The sequence below is a fragment of the Lepidochelys olivacea genome (assembly GCF_965140295.1).
Source record: "Lepidochelys olivacea isolate rLepOli2 genome assembly, chromosome: 2".
Taxonomy (NCBI): Eukaryota; Metazoa; Chordata; order Testudines; family Cheloniidae; genus Lepidochelys; species Lepidochelys olivacea.
In genome coordinates, this window is record NC_140412.1 from 90669297 (window position 1) to 90684305 (window position 15009).

At 35.6% G+C, this 15009-nt stretch overlaps 1 protein-coding gene across 1 annotated transcript in view; it reads right to left on the reverse strand.

The window, feature by feature from the left end:
- Positions 1–15009, reverse strand: part of PIEZO2 (piezo type mechanosensitive ion channel component 2) — a 454253-nt gene that overhangs the window by 126234 nt on the left and 313010 nt on the right. Inside the window, exons 8-9 of the mRNA XM_084618523.1 lie at positions 6886–7048; positions 2639–2758 (exon numbers count right to left, since the gene is read on the reverse strand). Coding sequence (XP_084474649.1) covers positions 2639–2758; positions 6886–7048 — 283 coding nt within the window. The remainder of the gene's footprint in view (positions 1–2638; positions 2759–6885; positions 7049–15009) is intronic.

A 15009-nucleotide genomic window follows, 5' to 3' on the forward strand; every position in this document is an offset into this window, starting at 1 on the left:
CAATAAAACAGCATTCATTTTAGCATAATTATTGGCATAACTTTATTTTTAAGTGTCTTAATTCCAAATCACAACTGAAAATGTTCTATTGAAATTATATGTGATGGCCATGGGAATTCATCAATATGTTATTACAGTTAGTATCAAATGACTTTCCAATGAGACATTTAAAATTAAGGCTTTTTTAAACGATCATTAGAATTTCTATAAGTATAAAATCACTGTCAACAGAATTATTACACTAGCATACAAATGTTATACCTACATTTCAAAGTATTAATAATATAATTTAAATTACTGGAAGAGCACTACATTTTTGTCAACGGCATCTAATTACTGCCCTCCATCATTCAGCAAAAATTATTGATATAATATGAAGCAGTAGATGAAGAGATACAGAGATCATCAAAACACACTCTAGTAATTTCTATTTGTTGAAAATTTGATAGATAATAATTACATAGGGCTAGAGGCTGCAATCTTTTCTCAGGCAAAGCTCATGCTTGAAATCAATGGGAATTTTGCCTGAGAAAAGACTTTAAGATGTGACTCATAGAAGAAGAAAATATTGTAACTACAGTATTTTAAAATTTGTTAAGAATACACAAACTCATCTTCCTGCATCATATTGGCTTTCCCAAGATTACATTTGGCTTATAGAAGATGTATCTTTTGGACAAGAAGACACATTTCTCTACAAGTAATCAGCACCACATGTAGTGAAGCCCAGAATATAGTGGAAGGTTTTTGTTTGGTTGGTTCTTGGTTCTTTTTTTAAAAGAAAGCAAGCGTTGGGACCCATTTTTTTCAGTTTTTATTTATGAAAGTGGCCCTCTTGAGTTAGGCTGATAGGGTTGGGCCCTTGCTCTGTGACATGAAAGCAGTGTGTGAAGCACAATAACCCCACCACATTAATCAACTTTTACTGTCTTAGACTTTTAAGTCTACATGAAACTTTGTAGAGAACCATGGCCTTACAATAGGACAGAGCAAAGTCTACAACTGTATTATAGTAGTATATATATTTTATAGTTTTTATAATAAACAATTATGACTGGGGCAGCCCCTTTGTGTACTCTAAACCATTAGTGCTTCTCTTGGGTAATAGATCCTTCAACAAATGCAATGCTATCTATTCTAGTTCCTTCTATTCTTATGTGTGTGAATGTCTCTATCACCTGTTGTCCACATATTACACTGACTCAGCTCCACTTCTGATGAAACCCTCTTCCATGCCTTCAGCTCCTCTCACCTAGACTCCTTTCAATGGCCTCCCCAAGCCCCAGCTTTCTAGAATCCAGCGAGTGTAGAATACTACCCCTCTTTAAAAACATGCAAACATTTTCAAACAACTCCACTTGGTCGGTTTCATTTCAGGATCTGGTTCAAAACTATCTTTCTTGTTTATAAAATCCTCCATGGAATTGTTCCTATCTAGAAGACTTTGTCCTCCTGTTCTCCCCTCTTTATTCCTTCCCCTCATTGAACACATGCTTCATCTTGCCCTTAACATCTCAGGACTGTCAACTTAAGAGTCTTTTTCTCTGCGGCTCCTGCACTCTGGAACTGAACTCCTGTATCTCTCCACTTCATTTGTTATTTAAATGTTCTTTCCCGCGGTCATCATTTCACTTTGTAAATGTACACTACCACAACTCTGTAAAGCATTCTGGAATACAAATTGTCTGAAATTTGTGATATCATATATATCATTTCACATCTTTTAACTGCCTTTGTTGGCTTGTGTTATCGCCATTCCAGATCAAACAGTATGAAGTTGGAGATACTTCCAATGTATGTCTTCGCTGGCTTTTCTAATACCAGCTGAGCATATAGAAGTACTAAAGTTACTACTGCAATTGTTGGATACGGGAATATAGCAATCTATCTGTTGTTATAGTTCAGTGTCCAGTTCACTCAGAGCAGTTTTTCTTATTACACTACTACTACTACTGTTATTGTTACTTCCATCACAGTATTCGTGGGGATTGGATATGCTAATTTAAGGCTCACCCTAATACTTTTGGAGTCAAAATCTGGGGGCAGCTGGCCATATGAGAATTCCCCTAGTGGGCAAGGAGAAGGGGACTCTTTGGTGCCATGAAGCTGGTGGAGTTGGCTCCTACACCAACTACCCTCCCCACCCTAGCATAGGGGTGTACAGAGAAGAAAAGGAACATGTTGGTGGCAGGCTGGGTTGTGTTGTGGGAGGGCGACGGCAGCTTTGCCTCACTAATTAGGGATCCTAGTCAGCTGTCATTAGATAGATCAGCCTTTATTGCAGGTATCTGGCTCCCTGACAGCCCTCCCTGCTCTCCTGTCCATAGAGCCACCCAGCAAAGGAGAGACTCTAATCCTGGATCTTTTTGTTTTGGAAGCTGGAAACACAGGAAACATTCTGCTTTCACTTCCTTGCACCGTCCCTTGTTTTTCTTCTTCTAAGTTTTACAAAATAATAACATTCCTTTCCCTACCTCAAAATCTTGGTGTCATGCCAATTACATACTCACACATTTTTACTTTGAACTTACACCACTATGTCCCCACATAGTAATACATTACTTACAAAGCTACCACAATAAAATGAACTGCATGTTTGAAACATTTTGATGTAGGGAAACCTTCCCCTAGGTCTTACTTTTCTCTCATCAGTTGTGTAGTGGCTTGCATACCACAAACTTCGTCTCCTTGAGGATGGGTTGCAGTCTGTTTCTTTGTCTTCTTCGCTGATACCAGATTTCTCTTCATCATCCATTTCCTAAACAATGGGAATGGCAAGGATAGTTGTAATTCTTAAACCGTGATTTTCTAAGAGTAACACTATGGTACCTAGATGCTGTTCTTCCTCTAAATTATATGCCTTGAAATATTGTCTAGTGTTTAATGTACTGTATCTATGATGAATGCTTTTTATTAGTATGACATTTTCAGAAAATGATGACAGAGCTATTCTATAATTACTAAACCCATCAATATCAAGATGTTTCCTGATTCCTACAGGATACCATAAGTAACCAGACTTCCACATCCTGCTTTATAGTATAAACCAAACCATAAAGTATAATACAGATATGTAATCATTTTAAAGCTAGATTTACTGAAATTAAAGCTCTCTGCTGCTTGTATATTTGAATGTGGGAACAGCATTGACTTGCTATACTGAGCAATAAATTAAAAGAAAAAAATATTTTCCGGGCATAAGCAATGCATATTCAAAGACTACAGAATAACACACAAATCCTGTTCCTGATATATGGTAACACAGTAAATGCATCAGAACAGTGAACTGATTCAGAACATCTAAAAACCACACCTTGGACAACTATGGAATCACATGCCCAATGGGAAGTTTCTTCCAATCCCCTACCTCTTAGTGGTTAGGTTTTAATCTCACCATGAATAGCAAAATTAAGGATTTTTAGGATAGAGTGTACATGCTGTAAAGTGGGTTATCCTGTCAGGAAAAGCACTCTATTAATAAGCATTTGAGTCTGACAAACAGGAAGCATTACAGTCTGATTCTGCATTGCTGATGCACTAACATTATAGTTACCCTAAATCATACTTCATCTCTATGTAATTTCTATCAGCCCTGGCTAAATAGCAGGCAGTTTAGAGAGTTGATTACACTAAGTATTAAGCCAAATTCTGCTGTCATTTATACTGCTGTAAGGCCCCAATTCAGAAAACCAATCCCTATTTAACAAAGCATTTAAGCACATGCTTAACTTCAAACACACGCTAAGGTCCCACTGGCCTTAATGGAACTTAAACATATGTTTAAGTGCTTTACTAAATTGCAACCAAAATCCAGAGTATCCATTGACTTCTGTGGTGTTGCTCAGGATTTATACTGATGTAAATTAGAACAGATTTTGATCTAGTCAAGTAATTTTCATATTTTTTTCACTTTCAATGGTCTGGCTCAACAGGATGAAAAATGATGATTTAGTTGAGGACTGATCCTGCTTTGAGCAGGGGGTTGGACTAGATTACCTCCTGAAGTCCCTTCCAACCTCGATATTCTAAGATTCTATAATTTTTTTCTTCCCATTTTATTCTTTCTATTTAATAGATATATTTTATTTCTGTGTTTCAAATGAAGCCTAAATTAAATTGGCTTTTGATTTACTCCCTTTCTTTTTTTTTTTAAAAAGAGGACAGTATCATAACCAATATCCACTCGGCTCTGGGAACAACGTTTGTCAGTTCATTTGAGCTCCATCTGCTGACTCCATTGAAACAGCATAGCACAAAATTTTACTTTTGTCGTCTTTCTCAGGCCAAGATTTTCAAAACCAAGATTCTAAAGTGGGGCTTTAATAGGGGTTGTGAGGTTCTCAGCCCTTCTATATCAGCCCACTTATTCTGAAGTCTAACCCATGAAATAGAGCTGAGATTACAAATCTGCCCATGGGAGTAAGGAGCCCAAATAATCTAGGTGGATTTGAAAAACCCACTCTGCAAGCTTCATATTAAGCTTCTCTTTTTAAAAAGCTCAGCCTAAATAAGCAGTAGTTATTAATTTATTTTTACTTCTCAAAAGCATAGCAGCACATTTCACACATGTATGTATATTTATATTTAGAATGAATTTATATTTAGAATATATTTAGAATTTATATTGATTTGACCACACAAACACTAAGTGTACTGAGGTATTGAGATAATGATTTTAAGTTATATGAACTTCAGGTGGCGATGGGTGTGGGTGGGAAATGGTGTCTTGTTTAATCTATTTCAAGGATGAGGAAAAAGAGGTCAAGAAGAGCATTATCTAGCAGTCTCATATTGCTAGTCTCATATCTAGCAATCTCATAATTCTAGGCTGCCTTTGACTTGTCCATCACTTCCAGTTCTCCCACCATACAAGCAACTACGATGGTTGAGTGCACAGCTCCAGGAGAGTTTAAGAGTAGCACTAACAATGTTCTCCCAACCCCCATCATCCACACTAGATTAACTCAAACAGCATTGTAGAGGCCTGGTTCTCTTCTCACATGAGCTTCATAGTGAAGTTTTTCCTGATTAACATCAAAGTGAGCGAGTGAAGAATCAGGCCCTAGATTTATATTTTAAATATTATCCAGTGAATAAACTGATTCCTGATATAACTTCACTGAAGTCAGAAGAGATAAATTGGCTCTTCTTGTTTTATTAAATTATTGCAGGACTCAAGGGCCCAAACATGAGGTCCTTACTCAAGAAAACTTCCAAACAACTTTAATGGGAATTTTTTTGAGTAAGGACTGAGGGTTAAATTCATCTCTGCGCAGAAGTAGCACAATCATGCACCATTTAAAATCCCACTTATGCTCCTTTTTGAGTACTTTTTCTCACCCTGAAAACTCAGGACCCAAATGTGGGCATAATTCCTTGAGCATTTTTCTGAAGCTGCATTAATCAGAACAGAGATATAGCATCTGCTCTCAGATTGACCCATTCAGCAAATTTATCATCTTTGCCTTCTGAACTTGGTTAATAATTAGATAAGTAGAGGAGGTACCATAAGTTAAAGATGAGATTCTCACTACTATGCTGCTTTGACATTGTTTCAGATTGTAAAAACAGAAGACATAGGCAGCTACAATAAAAGACAAGGACCAAATTCAGATCTCCATTAAAGTAGCATAAATGCAAAGGAACTCTATTGACTGCAATGGAATTACAGTGGATTTAGACTGGTGTAACTGAGAATAGAATTTGGTCTAAAATTTTCTAAGACAAAACAAGTAAAAAGAAAAACCAATCCCTGATCCATGGCACAATCAAAGGTGAAAACCATCCATAGCAAAACAGTCTATAAAGCCGCTAAGATTTAGAAACCAGAACATATCATTTTATAGACAGATGTTGTAATGGTGTATCTTCTTCATCAAAAAAGAAGTCATAGTACAAAGACAGCATTTATCTTACCATGAACTTTACTTTTTAAAAAAATGGAAGCTGAGATGTTCACATAATCACATGAATCCTGGACTTGGGGCTTTAAGAAAAACACCAAATGTTGCTAGACTCATGATAAAATTGCAAGATTAGGCAAAACTATGTATGTCTTACAGTATCCTGCACCAGCTTGCAGCTGATATTTTGGTTTTTGGGCAACGAACCCTTGAGGCTGCTTTTAAATTTTCATTCTTTATTGCCTTTGGTATGAGGAAATTTTCAAGGCTGTGTAAAGACCATGAAACACAGAGTAACTCCTGTGTGCTGCACTTACTGCTCATTTTGCTGTGACTTTATGGTGCTTTGCATTGTGAAAAAAAACCCAACAACCCTACCTACTGTAGACAATATTCACACAGACCTTCACAATTCAAAAGTAAGCTAAGGACTGATCTACATTAATGCTGTGAGACGATCTAAGTTATGCTAATTCAGTTACACAAATTATGTAACTGAAGTCGACATAACTTAGGTCGACTTACATCGGTGTCTACACTGTGACATGAGAAGATTTCCCATCGACAAAACTTCTGGCTCTCAGGGAGGTGGAGTATGCAAATTGATATGAGAGCACTCTCCCATCAATTTAGTGTGTCTTTACCAGACCCAATAAACCAACACCACTGCATTGATCACAGCTGTGCCGATTTAGCAGGTAGTGTAGATATGACCCAAGTCTTTGATCCTGTAGCCCTTAATCACATAAGTAGTCCCATTGACTTTAGGAGGACTACCTATGTAAGAGCTGGAGGGACTTATCAGAAAGAGTGTATTTAAGACAGCAGCTTGCCTCACATAAAAATTTTGTTCTACTGTTTGCAAATGCCAGTAACAATCTGAGAATCTTACAATCACTAGTGAGCATTAGAAAAATTCTACTCTGGCGGCTTTATTCTCTTCATAAAGTGGAAAGAAAAAATAAAGTGGGAAGAGCCTTACAATGGGCTCTTGTAGCCAAAGGCGAATAAGAGTTGCCAGGGTGTAGTACATCACCAGCAGTAATATGGGATTGGCATGGTGATACCAGACGAGGTCTTGGTTTGCTATGATCTTCCAGGTGCTTGAGCAGTTGGTTTTAATTACTGAAGTGACACCAAATAACCTGTTCAAAAAGAGTAAGAAAAAAATTTAGAGAACAAATATTGAATTTTAAAACGTTTTAAAAGTGAAATTAACAGATACATGATTATCTTTCTTAATTTTGTTTAATTTTGTCTACTTGTGAAACATTGACTTTAATACAGTTTGATCTGATTAAAATTTTATTTGCTTAAAGAGTCTTAACTGAAATGCAGGTCAAAGTCAACATTTTCATTTTCCAACATTTAGTGAGTACAAAACAGGGAGGGTTATTTAAATATCAAGACAGAAAATAAGGACATTATGTCTTTGCACCTCTCTGTTCCAATGAAAAAACTACCAGGGACCTGACCCTTGTAGACTCAGGCCTGAAGAAAATGAAAAAGAAAACTTCATGGCAAATCCACATGTTACATCATCGCAGCACTCTGCCACTCCCCTGGGTCCAACCTTTAACATTTAGTAAGTTATGATTCATAACAAATTAGTAAATAGTCTCACATCATCATTCTAGTCACTTTGTCCAGGACAGAGTTGGAGAGTAACTCTTCTCAGTAATATCTACTGAGGCTCCAGAACTTGTAACAGCTAGGAATTTTAATGCACTGTCCTAAAAACCTAGGCCTCAATCTCCCAATACTTATATACATGGGTAATTTTACACAAATGAATAGTCCATCTGAATTCAAAACTGATGGAAAGTGAAGCCACTCAAGAAACACATTTTAGAGGGAGCACAAGAAAAGTTATTTGTGAAATTACTTATGAAAAATAACATAGGTGAAGTATTATTTTGCTTTGGCCTGGCCCTCACAAAAATTTCTGGCAGGTAAGAATGGCTATTTGCAGATTGAAAATTATTTCAAACAAGAAAACTGCTGTATTTTATACAATTAAAATTTAAAGCAAGATGCTAGAAATTTCACACCAAAACTGGTGAAAACTCCATAATTAATCTAGTCTCTACAGTTTAAAATATTTTTGCAGAGTTCTAAAGCAGAGTTATTAAAGTCTTCACCATGGTTTATCACTATTTAATTAAAGATTAACTAAAGATGGCAGAGCTATGATTTCTTTGGAAGACTTAAGCAGTGATCTCTATTCACTTAAATACACAGTATTTTTTAATGTCTAATTAGGCAATTAGGCATGCCAGATAATGACTTTCTGCAGGATTATTGCATACCTCACCTTCTGACTTCAACCAACACAATAATTCCACAGAAATGTACTGTCTGATGTGTGTCTTTTTGAGGTTATGAAAGGAAGAGAATTGAAAAGGTGAGAGTTCATACCTTTTCATTTACTAGGGATTAGCAATATGGGTGTAACAGCAATCAATCACTAGTAAGAAATCTCTAAGTCTGGTGTTCTAACATATTCTATTAAACAATTTCCTTAGTGGTCATTTCTCATTCTGATAGCTAACATGAGCCAGTGGCTATAAACTTTAAGACATTTTACAGTTTTTGGGTGGATACCACTGCTTGGAAAAGTAAAAGAGAATTCTGCATACAAAATAAAATGCTGTAACTAGAGAGGAGCCTGAGCAGCCAGGTTTGGATATGGACCAGAATCAAACTTCCTCTGAGTTCAAGCACATTTGGACCTGGTGATTTGGTTCAGGTCTATTTAACTGCAAAATATGCTAAACTGTGTTATGTTAATATTTCTACTATAATAGTGGAACATCCTCTGTCGCCTTCTGCCCAGTCTCTCAACCAACTCGCATTTCTTCTCTCTTACTGATCAGATACATCCAGCTCCCACCATTCTATCTTTCTCCTTTATTTTATGCTACACTCTTCTCTCTATTATTTTAACATTTTATTTATAAGTACAGCTTTGAATCACACCAACTTTGCTTCACAACTGTATCATTGTTTCAGGTCATGATCCAACTCTCACTGAAGTCAATAGAAACCTTTAGTTTATACTAAAATCAGGAAAAGAAAAGATCTGTTACTTTAGGTCATCTACTTTATCTCTATGCCAGTGTAGAAATGATTCCTACAACATATATTCTACTGCTTTGTACAAAATCTACAGTAATTTTAAAGTTTCTAGATTTTAAATCTTCATTTAACGTCCCGCGGAAGACTACTACACATTCTACGTAGTTTTACTGTTCAGAAGATTTTCTTGACATTCAGCCTAAATATTCTTTGTTTTATTTTCATCCCCTCACTCCTAATTATTCCCACTTTGTACCACAGTAATTAATTCAAGTCCCTTCTAGCTGTTTATTCCCATCAAATACTTGTAGATCATTACAGTGTTCTCCACTTAGATGTCACATAGCTATGCAATACCTATTTAGCTCTTTTAACCTTCTCATAACTCAGTACCTCTAGATCCATCATTCTTTATCTTCTCTGAAGTCACCTCAATGTTTCAGCACTCTTCCAGTATGAAGGTACTCAACACAATATTCATTATGTGCCTGATCCAAAGTATACGCAAGTCAAATGGAAATATTTTCATTCATTTAATGGGCTTTGTACCAAGTCACAAATTGCCTCTCATGCAGCATTTGTGCCTGGCCATTAATTTCAGTTCAAATTGTGGGTGCACAGCATCACTCAAGATCAGACCCTAAAACCTTTTCGTTATTCAAAGTTTTTAAATACATAACAAATATTCTGGGATAACTTCCACAATACCAAGTTGCATGAGAAGTGATATATGACATACCATGCTTCGTTCTAGATATTTTGATGTTAGAAACATGTCACAAAATCAGCCCAACTGAGGATCAGCTATATTTTGAGCCTGGTTCTGACCTTAGTAGATGTATTTTCCAACATACATAGCATATATGATAAGTAAAGGGAAAAGAGGAAATAAAATGCAAAACTTGACATGCTTGTAGCTTGTTCAGTCTGGACACTGAAAAAACATCTGGAGAAACCCATCTATTACTGTATACTCTTTGCTTAAAAATCATATTTAGCTTCTTGATAAACAAATGATTTTCCAGGTACAACACAGTGAGCCATTCCGTTTGTGCATAGAGGCAGAAGTTATGTTTTTCAAAGTACAATTTAGTATTCCAAAAACATATTTTATAGAAATCAGTGAATTCACAGAAAGGCAATGATCCAAGAAGTATTTTAAATTATGAAGGCGAGGAGGAACTTTATTACTCTGCTGAGGAACATTAGGAAACAGCTCACTTAAAAATAGCTTTTAAAACAAAGGTAACAGGTGGTTGTCCCATTGCTGCTTTTCAAGCCCATTTTCCCAGCAAAAGCTTCCTACTGAATCTGTGAATTATCCATTTGGTGGATGTACTCTGAATTTCCAAGACTCTATTTGACAAATTTGCAAGCTGTAACTATGATAAATATTTAATAATAATTTAGCATCAAAATCACATTGACTTAGAGTGGAAATGTTGCTTTTAATTGAAAACCATGAAAAACTTACTTTCTTATGATATCCCGAATTATGGAGTTGAAGTGTCACACAGCTAACGCTTGTCCAATTTACAGCAGTTTATTGGTACTTTAAGATGTTATTAGAATCAGTGCTATGTTATGGTTTTAAGTATCCACTGATTAATGGTTAAGCAAACTTAAATGGAAATTAAACATACATTATCCACAAGACTGCTGAACAAATTAATTATGATCAGCTAAAGCAATATATGCTACATACAGTTGTCATGAACTGGGACATTTTTCGTTTCAGAAACAGATTCACAGGCCCAGATTCTGGTCATGTTGAAGTTATTAGCAGTTTATCCATTGACTTCAAGGGGACCAGGACTTGCTCCATCAGTTTCTAAGACAGAAGGGCAATTATGATAATCTAATCTGACTCACTGTGTAAACCTAGTAATTCTTGCATCAAATCATAAATTGTGGTTGTATATTTTATGTGGTTATATATTTTAGAAAGACATATAGTCTTGAGTTACAGATTCCAAGTGATGGGAAATCTATCACATTACTTGGTTGGCTAATTACCTTTATTGTTAAAATTTTGCACTTCATTTCCAGTTTGTATTTGTCTAGCTGCAACTTCCAGTAACTGGATCTTGTTATACCTTTCTTGGTTAAAGAGTTTGCTACTATAAGATATCTTTTCCTTGTGTTGGTAATAATAAATGTAATCAAGTCATTTCAATCTTCTCTTTGATAAACTAAATAGATTGAACTCCTTGAGTCTCTCATTTTAAGTACTATTTTCTAGACCTCGAATTATTCTTGCAGCTCTACTTTGAACACTTCAACAACCTTTTTTCAAGTACAGATACCAGAACTGAATTCCAGTAATAGTCTCAGCAATGCCATATGCAGAGGAAATTCCACCTCCCTACTCCTATTCAATATCCCCTTGTTTGTACATCCAAGGATTACTGTAGCCTTTCACCCACAGCATCACAATGGAAGATTATGTTCATTTGGTTGTCTACTATAATAACCAAGTTATTTTCAGAAGCACTATTTTCCAGGATACAGTCTTCTATCTTGTAAGTATACCCTAGATTGTTCCTATATACATAACCTCAGATTTTGCTGTATCAAAACAAATATTGTTTGCTCCCAGTTTACCAAGCAATCCCAATCATGCTGTGTATGTAGGTTTGGAAGGATTAGATTTTTATCAGTGTTGATAAGCGTCAATTTCTCTGTATATGCACACAAAATATTTCCATCGAGAATAGTGGAAATTTACAGCTATGAAAGTAAGAAAAATCCTTCTTGAGAAGTGATTAGTACTAGATTTAAGGATATTTACTTTGTATATTTTGACATGTGATGTTGACAATTTGTTTCAACAGCTATGAAGATTTAACTTTTTGAATCTCAACATCTTTTCTCAGAAATAATTACTACCTAACCCCTCACAATTTCCCCTGTGAAAATTTAAATTGATAAAACTTCATACTTCACTGAACAACAGTGATATGAGCACCAACTGTTGTATTACATCCTTACCACTACACAAGATAAGGACTGCAAAAGGAAACTAGTTCCACTTAATACTTCCATGTCATAAATAAAAAAATATATTGGCTAAAGAAGCCAGTGTGTATCATTATCAAACATTAAATGAATGCACTGTTGTTACAGTATAAGATCTGTCATTGCAAGTTTTTCATATAGTACAAGGCAAAACAAAAATCTTTCTTTGGCAGTGAAGCTTTTCTTTATTAATGAAACTTTATTGTTTTTTAAAATGTAGTTAAAATGTGTATATACCATACTTCTAATTTCAGATTTTACATTTTAGAAATAACTGAGTATGTAACTTCATTACTGAAGTTCTCACTTAATCTGACTCCTATTTCTGGTGGTTAAGGTCAGGGAACAATAGGATATGAAAATGCTGGTTTTGACCACTTAATGCCAGAAACAACGACCTTACATTAAAGGGTTAGGAACAGTCATTAAGTAATTAAGACAACTAAAAGCCACATGTTTGCTGCAGAAAGCCTGCAAGTGAAAAACTAACAAGGTCATAGGGATTTAGATCCTGATTCACTAGATGGAAGTAAAGCACCCAGCAGTTTTTCTCATGAGCACACACTAACGTGCAGCAATGTGCAAACCACACTTTATTCAGGTAATTACGCATAAAAAATTCATTCAGTGCTTTGGATCAAAGAGGACATCAAGTGATTCATAATGGCAGGAAAATGTCTCTTATCATGTACTATTGATTATGCTTCTTCTGAAGGGGCTTAGAGTGCAACTGATTCTCAGGCTGGCTAGAGTTCTCGTGAGCCTCTCAATGGCCTAATCACAAATACTCATAAGCTCAACACACTGTTTTTGTTTTTGGTTCTCATGTATTCTTGCTGGACCTCAAAGTCTGGTGATTGAGAAATGATGGTTTTTGTCCCATTCTAATTGCATCTGTTGGCAGATTTATAAAAGCTAAACCTGTTTCCAGTATTGTCAAAATTCTCTCTGAACACCTGCCATAGATCATTCAGGTCAGACACACAACCTCAAGCAAACAACATGTGTACATGTATGTTAACATATAACATAGTCTTTTAGTGTTCTACCCCACTCAGAGATGATAAAGTGAAGAGACGGAATACGTTACATCCTAACAGCTATTGAAATGCTGGAGAGGTTTTGTTTTGGTAAATGGAGAAAGAAAGAAAAGGATCTAAATGGTTCTCTGAACACAGCTGAGACTTACTTTTTTTTCAAGCTGTCAGGGCCAAAAAAAACAGAGATTAAAACCAACCAGCCGTTTCCCACCCACCCCAACCCCCAAAAATCTGTACAGCTATTGCATGCAATGTTACCTCATCTGGCAGAAGCCAGAAGCCACTGCTTCCGTAGGATGTAAAGACAAAAGGAAGTATAAATTCCCAGAACAAATGTGATTGTGTTATCTTTTGAGCTGGGGAAATGATAATAAAAAGCATCACCATTATAATTTATAAGGAAAGAAACAATATTTGTAGAGGGAGCAGAAGCTCTTGGGCCCTCACTACAGGGGGATTTTTGTAACCAGTGTAACATAAGTAACAATGCTGTCTAATTTTAGAGACAATAATGCAAAATGCTTTCACATGGTGCTGGCTCTCCTTCTTGTTTCCAGTTGCTTCATTGCAGTCAAATAAATTAAAATACACTATTAAATGTTTTTCTAACATTACTTTTTTTATACACCACCTTCTCAGATATTCTGTACACTGTGGGGCCATATCCCCATGCTCTGCTATGTGGCTGCAACTCCTATTAATTTTAGTGGACAGTTACTCCATTAGAACTAAGAGTATGTGGAAATAATGGGCCCATCCCTGCAATTGGTTCTTCAATGGGTTACACATGGACCCAGAGGTCTCCCTGCAAGGATGATGTCTTTTTCCTTTCTTTCTCATGTAACTGGTACCGCTATCTGGTAATGTATGTTACAAAGTATGATCAATGCAGCATCATAGCATAATAATGTAAAATGAAAATGTAATTAGGGATTGGAAAACTCAAATTGCAGCTTTGCAGAACATTTAGAAATTTATTGAATAAAGATATTTTCCCATCAAAAGCCTTCATATCACACAAAAGGATTTTTTAAAATAAAGATTTCTCTCGCATCTTTAGACCTTACTTTATGCTAAAATATTCCTGTTACTGCTAATACAAATGTTAACAATTAAATCATGCAACAATATTAATGCTAGGTCCGTATTATAAAAGCAATTTGATCTGAATGGAGAAAATCCCTGATTATTCACACTCGACCTGCTCTCCTCTAGCATAAAAGTTTTACCATAGATGTACAAAAAGTAAAAAATGAGTATGGCTAAGTCCATTACAATGTCAAATGCTGACGCAAAATGGGAAGCTGATCAGAGAACAGGACAGAGAAAAGATCAAAGTTTTATACTGCTGAAGCAAAAGTTTATAGCAAATTCCTATCAGATCAGCATTTCCTCTTTATTTACTTTTTATTATTAAAGAAACCTTTTGCAGTGCCTGATGCTTATAAAATCACTATTTAAAATAACAGCAAGATTAACAGAGGCTTTTTTATTTAAAGTAGTGTAATGCAAATTAAAAGAAAGCCCTAGTCCCCCAGACTAAGATACAGTACTAGAACATAATGCAACTTTCCTCCTTGCTCAATATTTAGTATAAATTGAGGGGATTTTTCCACTTGGTTTCAGCCCAAAATATAGTTATCCTAACAAAAGCGAGGTTAGCAAAACCTGAAATAAATAGAAATGAACAGATTTCTTTTTAATTTCTTTGGAAACACAAACATAGTCCAAAGGTGAATATTTTTAGAAATGTTGGTAAAATTTACATGAGCTGATTTTAAAATCAGCTGAACATGAAAAAAATTATTTTTCATGCTTTACAAAAATTGTTCAGCTGCTTTCATTCCTCGAGTCCTTTAAAATGGTGGCATCTTTTTTAAACCGCAGACTTGACTTTGATTTAACCCTCAGTGATGAATGTGAGCTTTGTCAAATCAGAAATTTGCTGGAATAAAAAATGCATCTGGAAA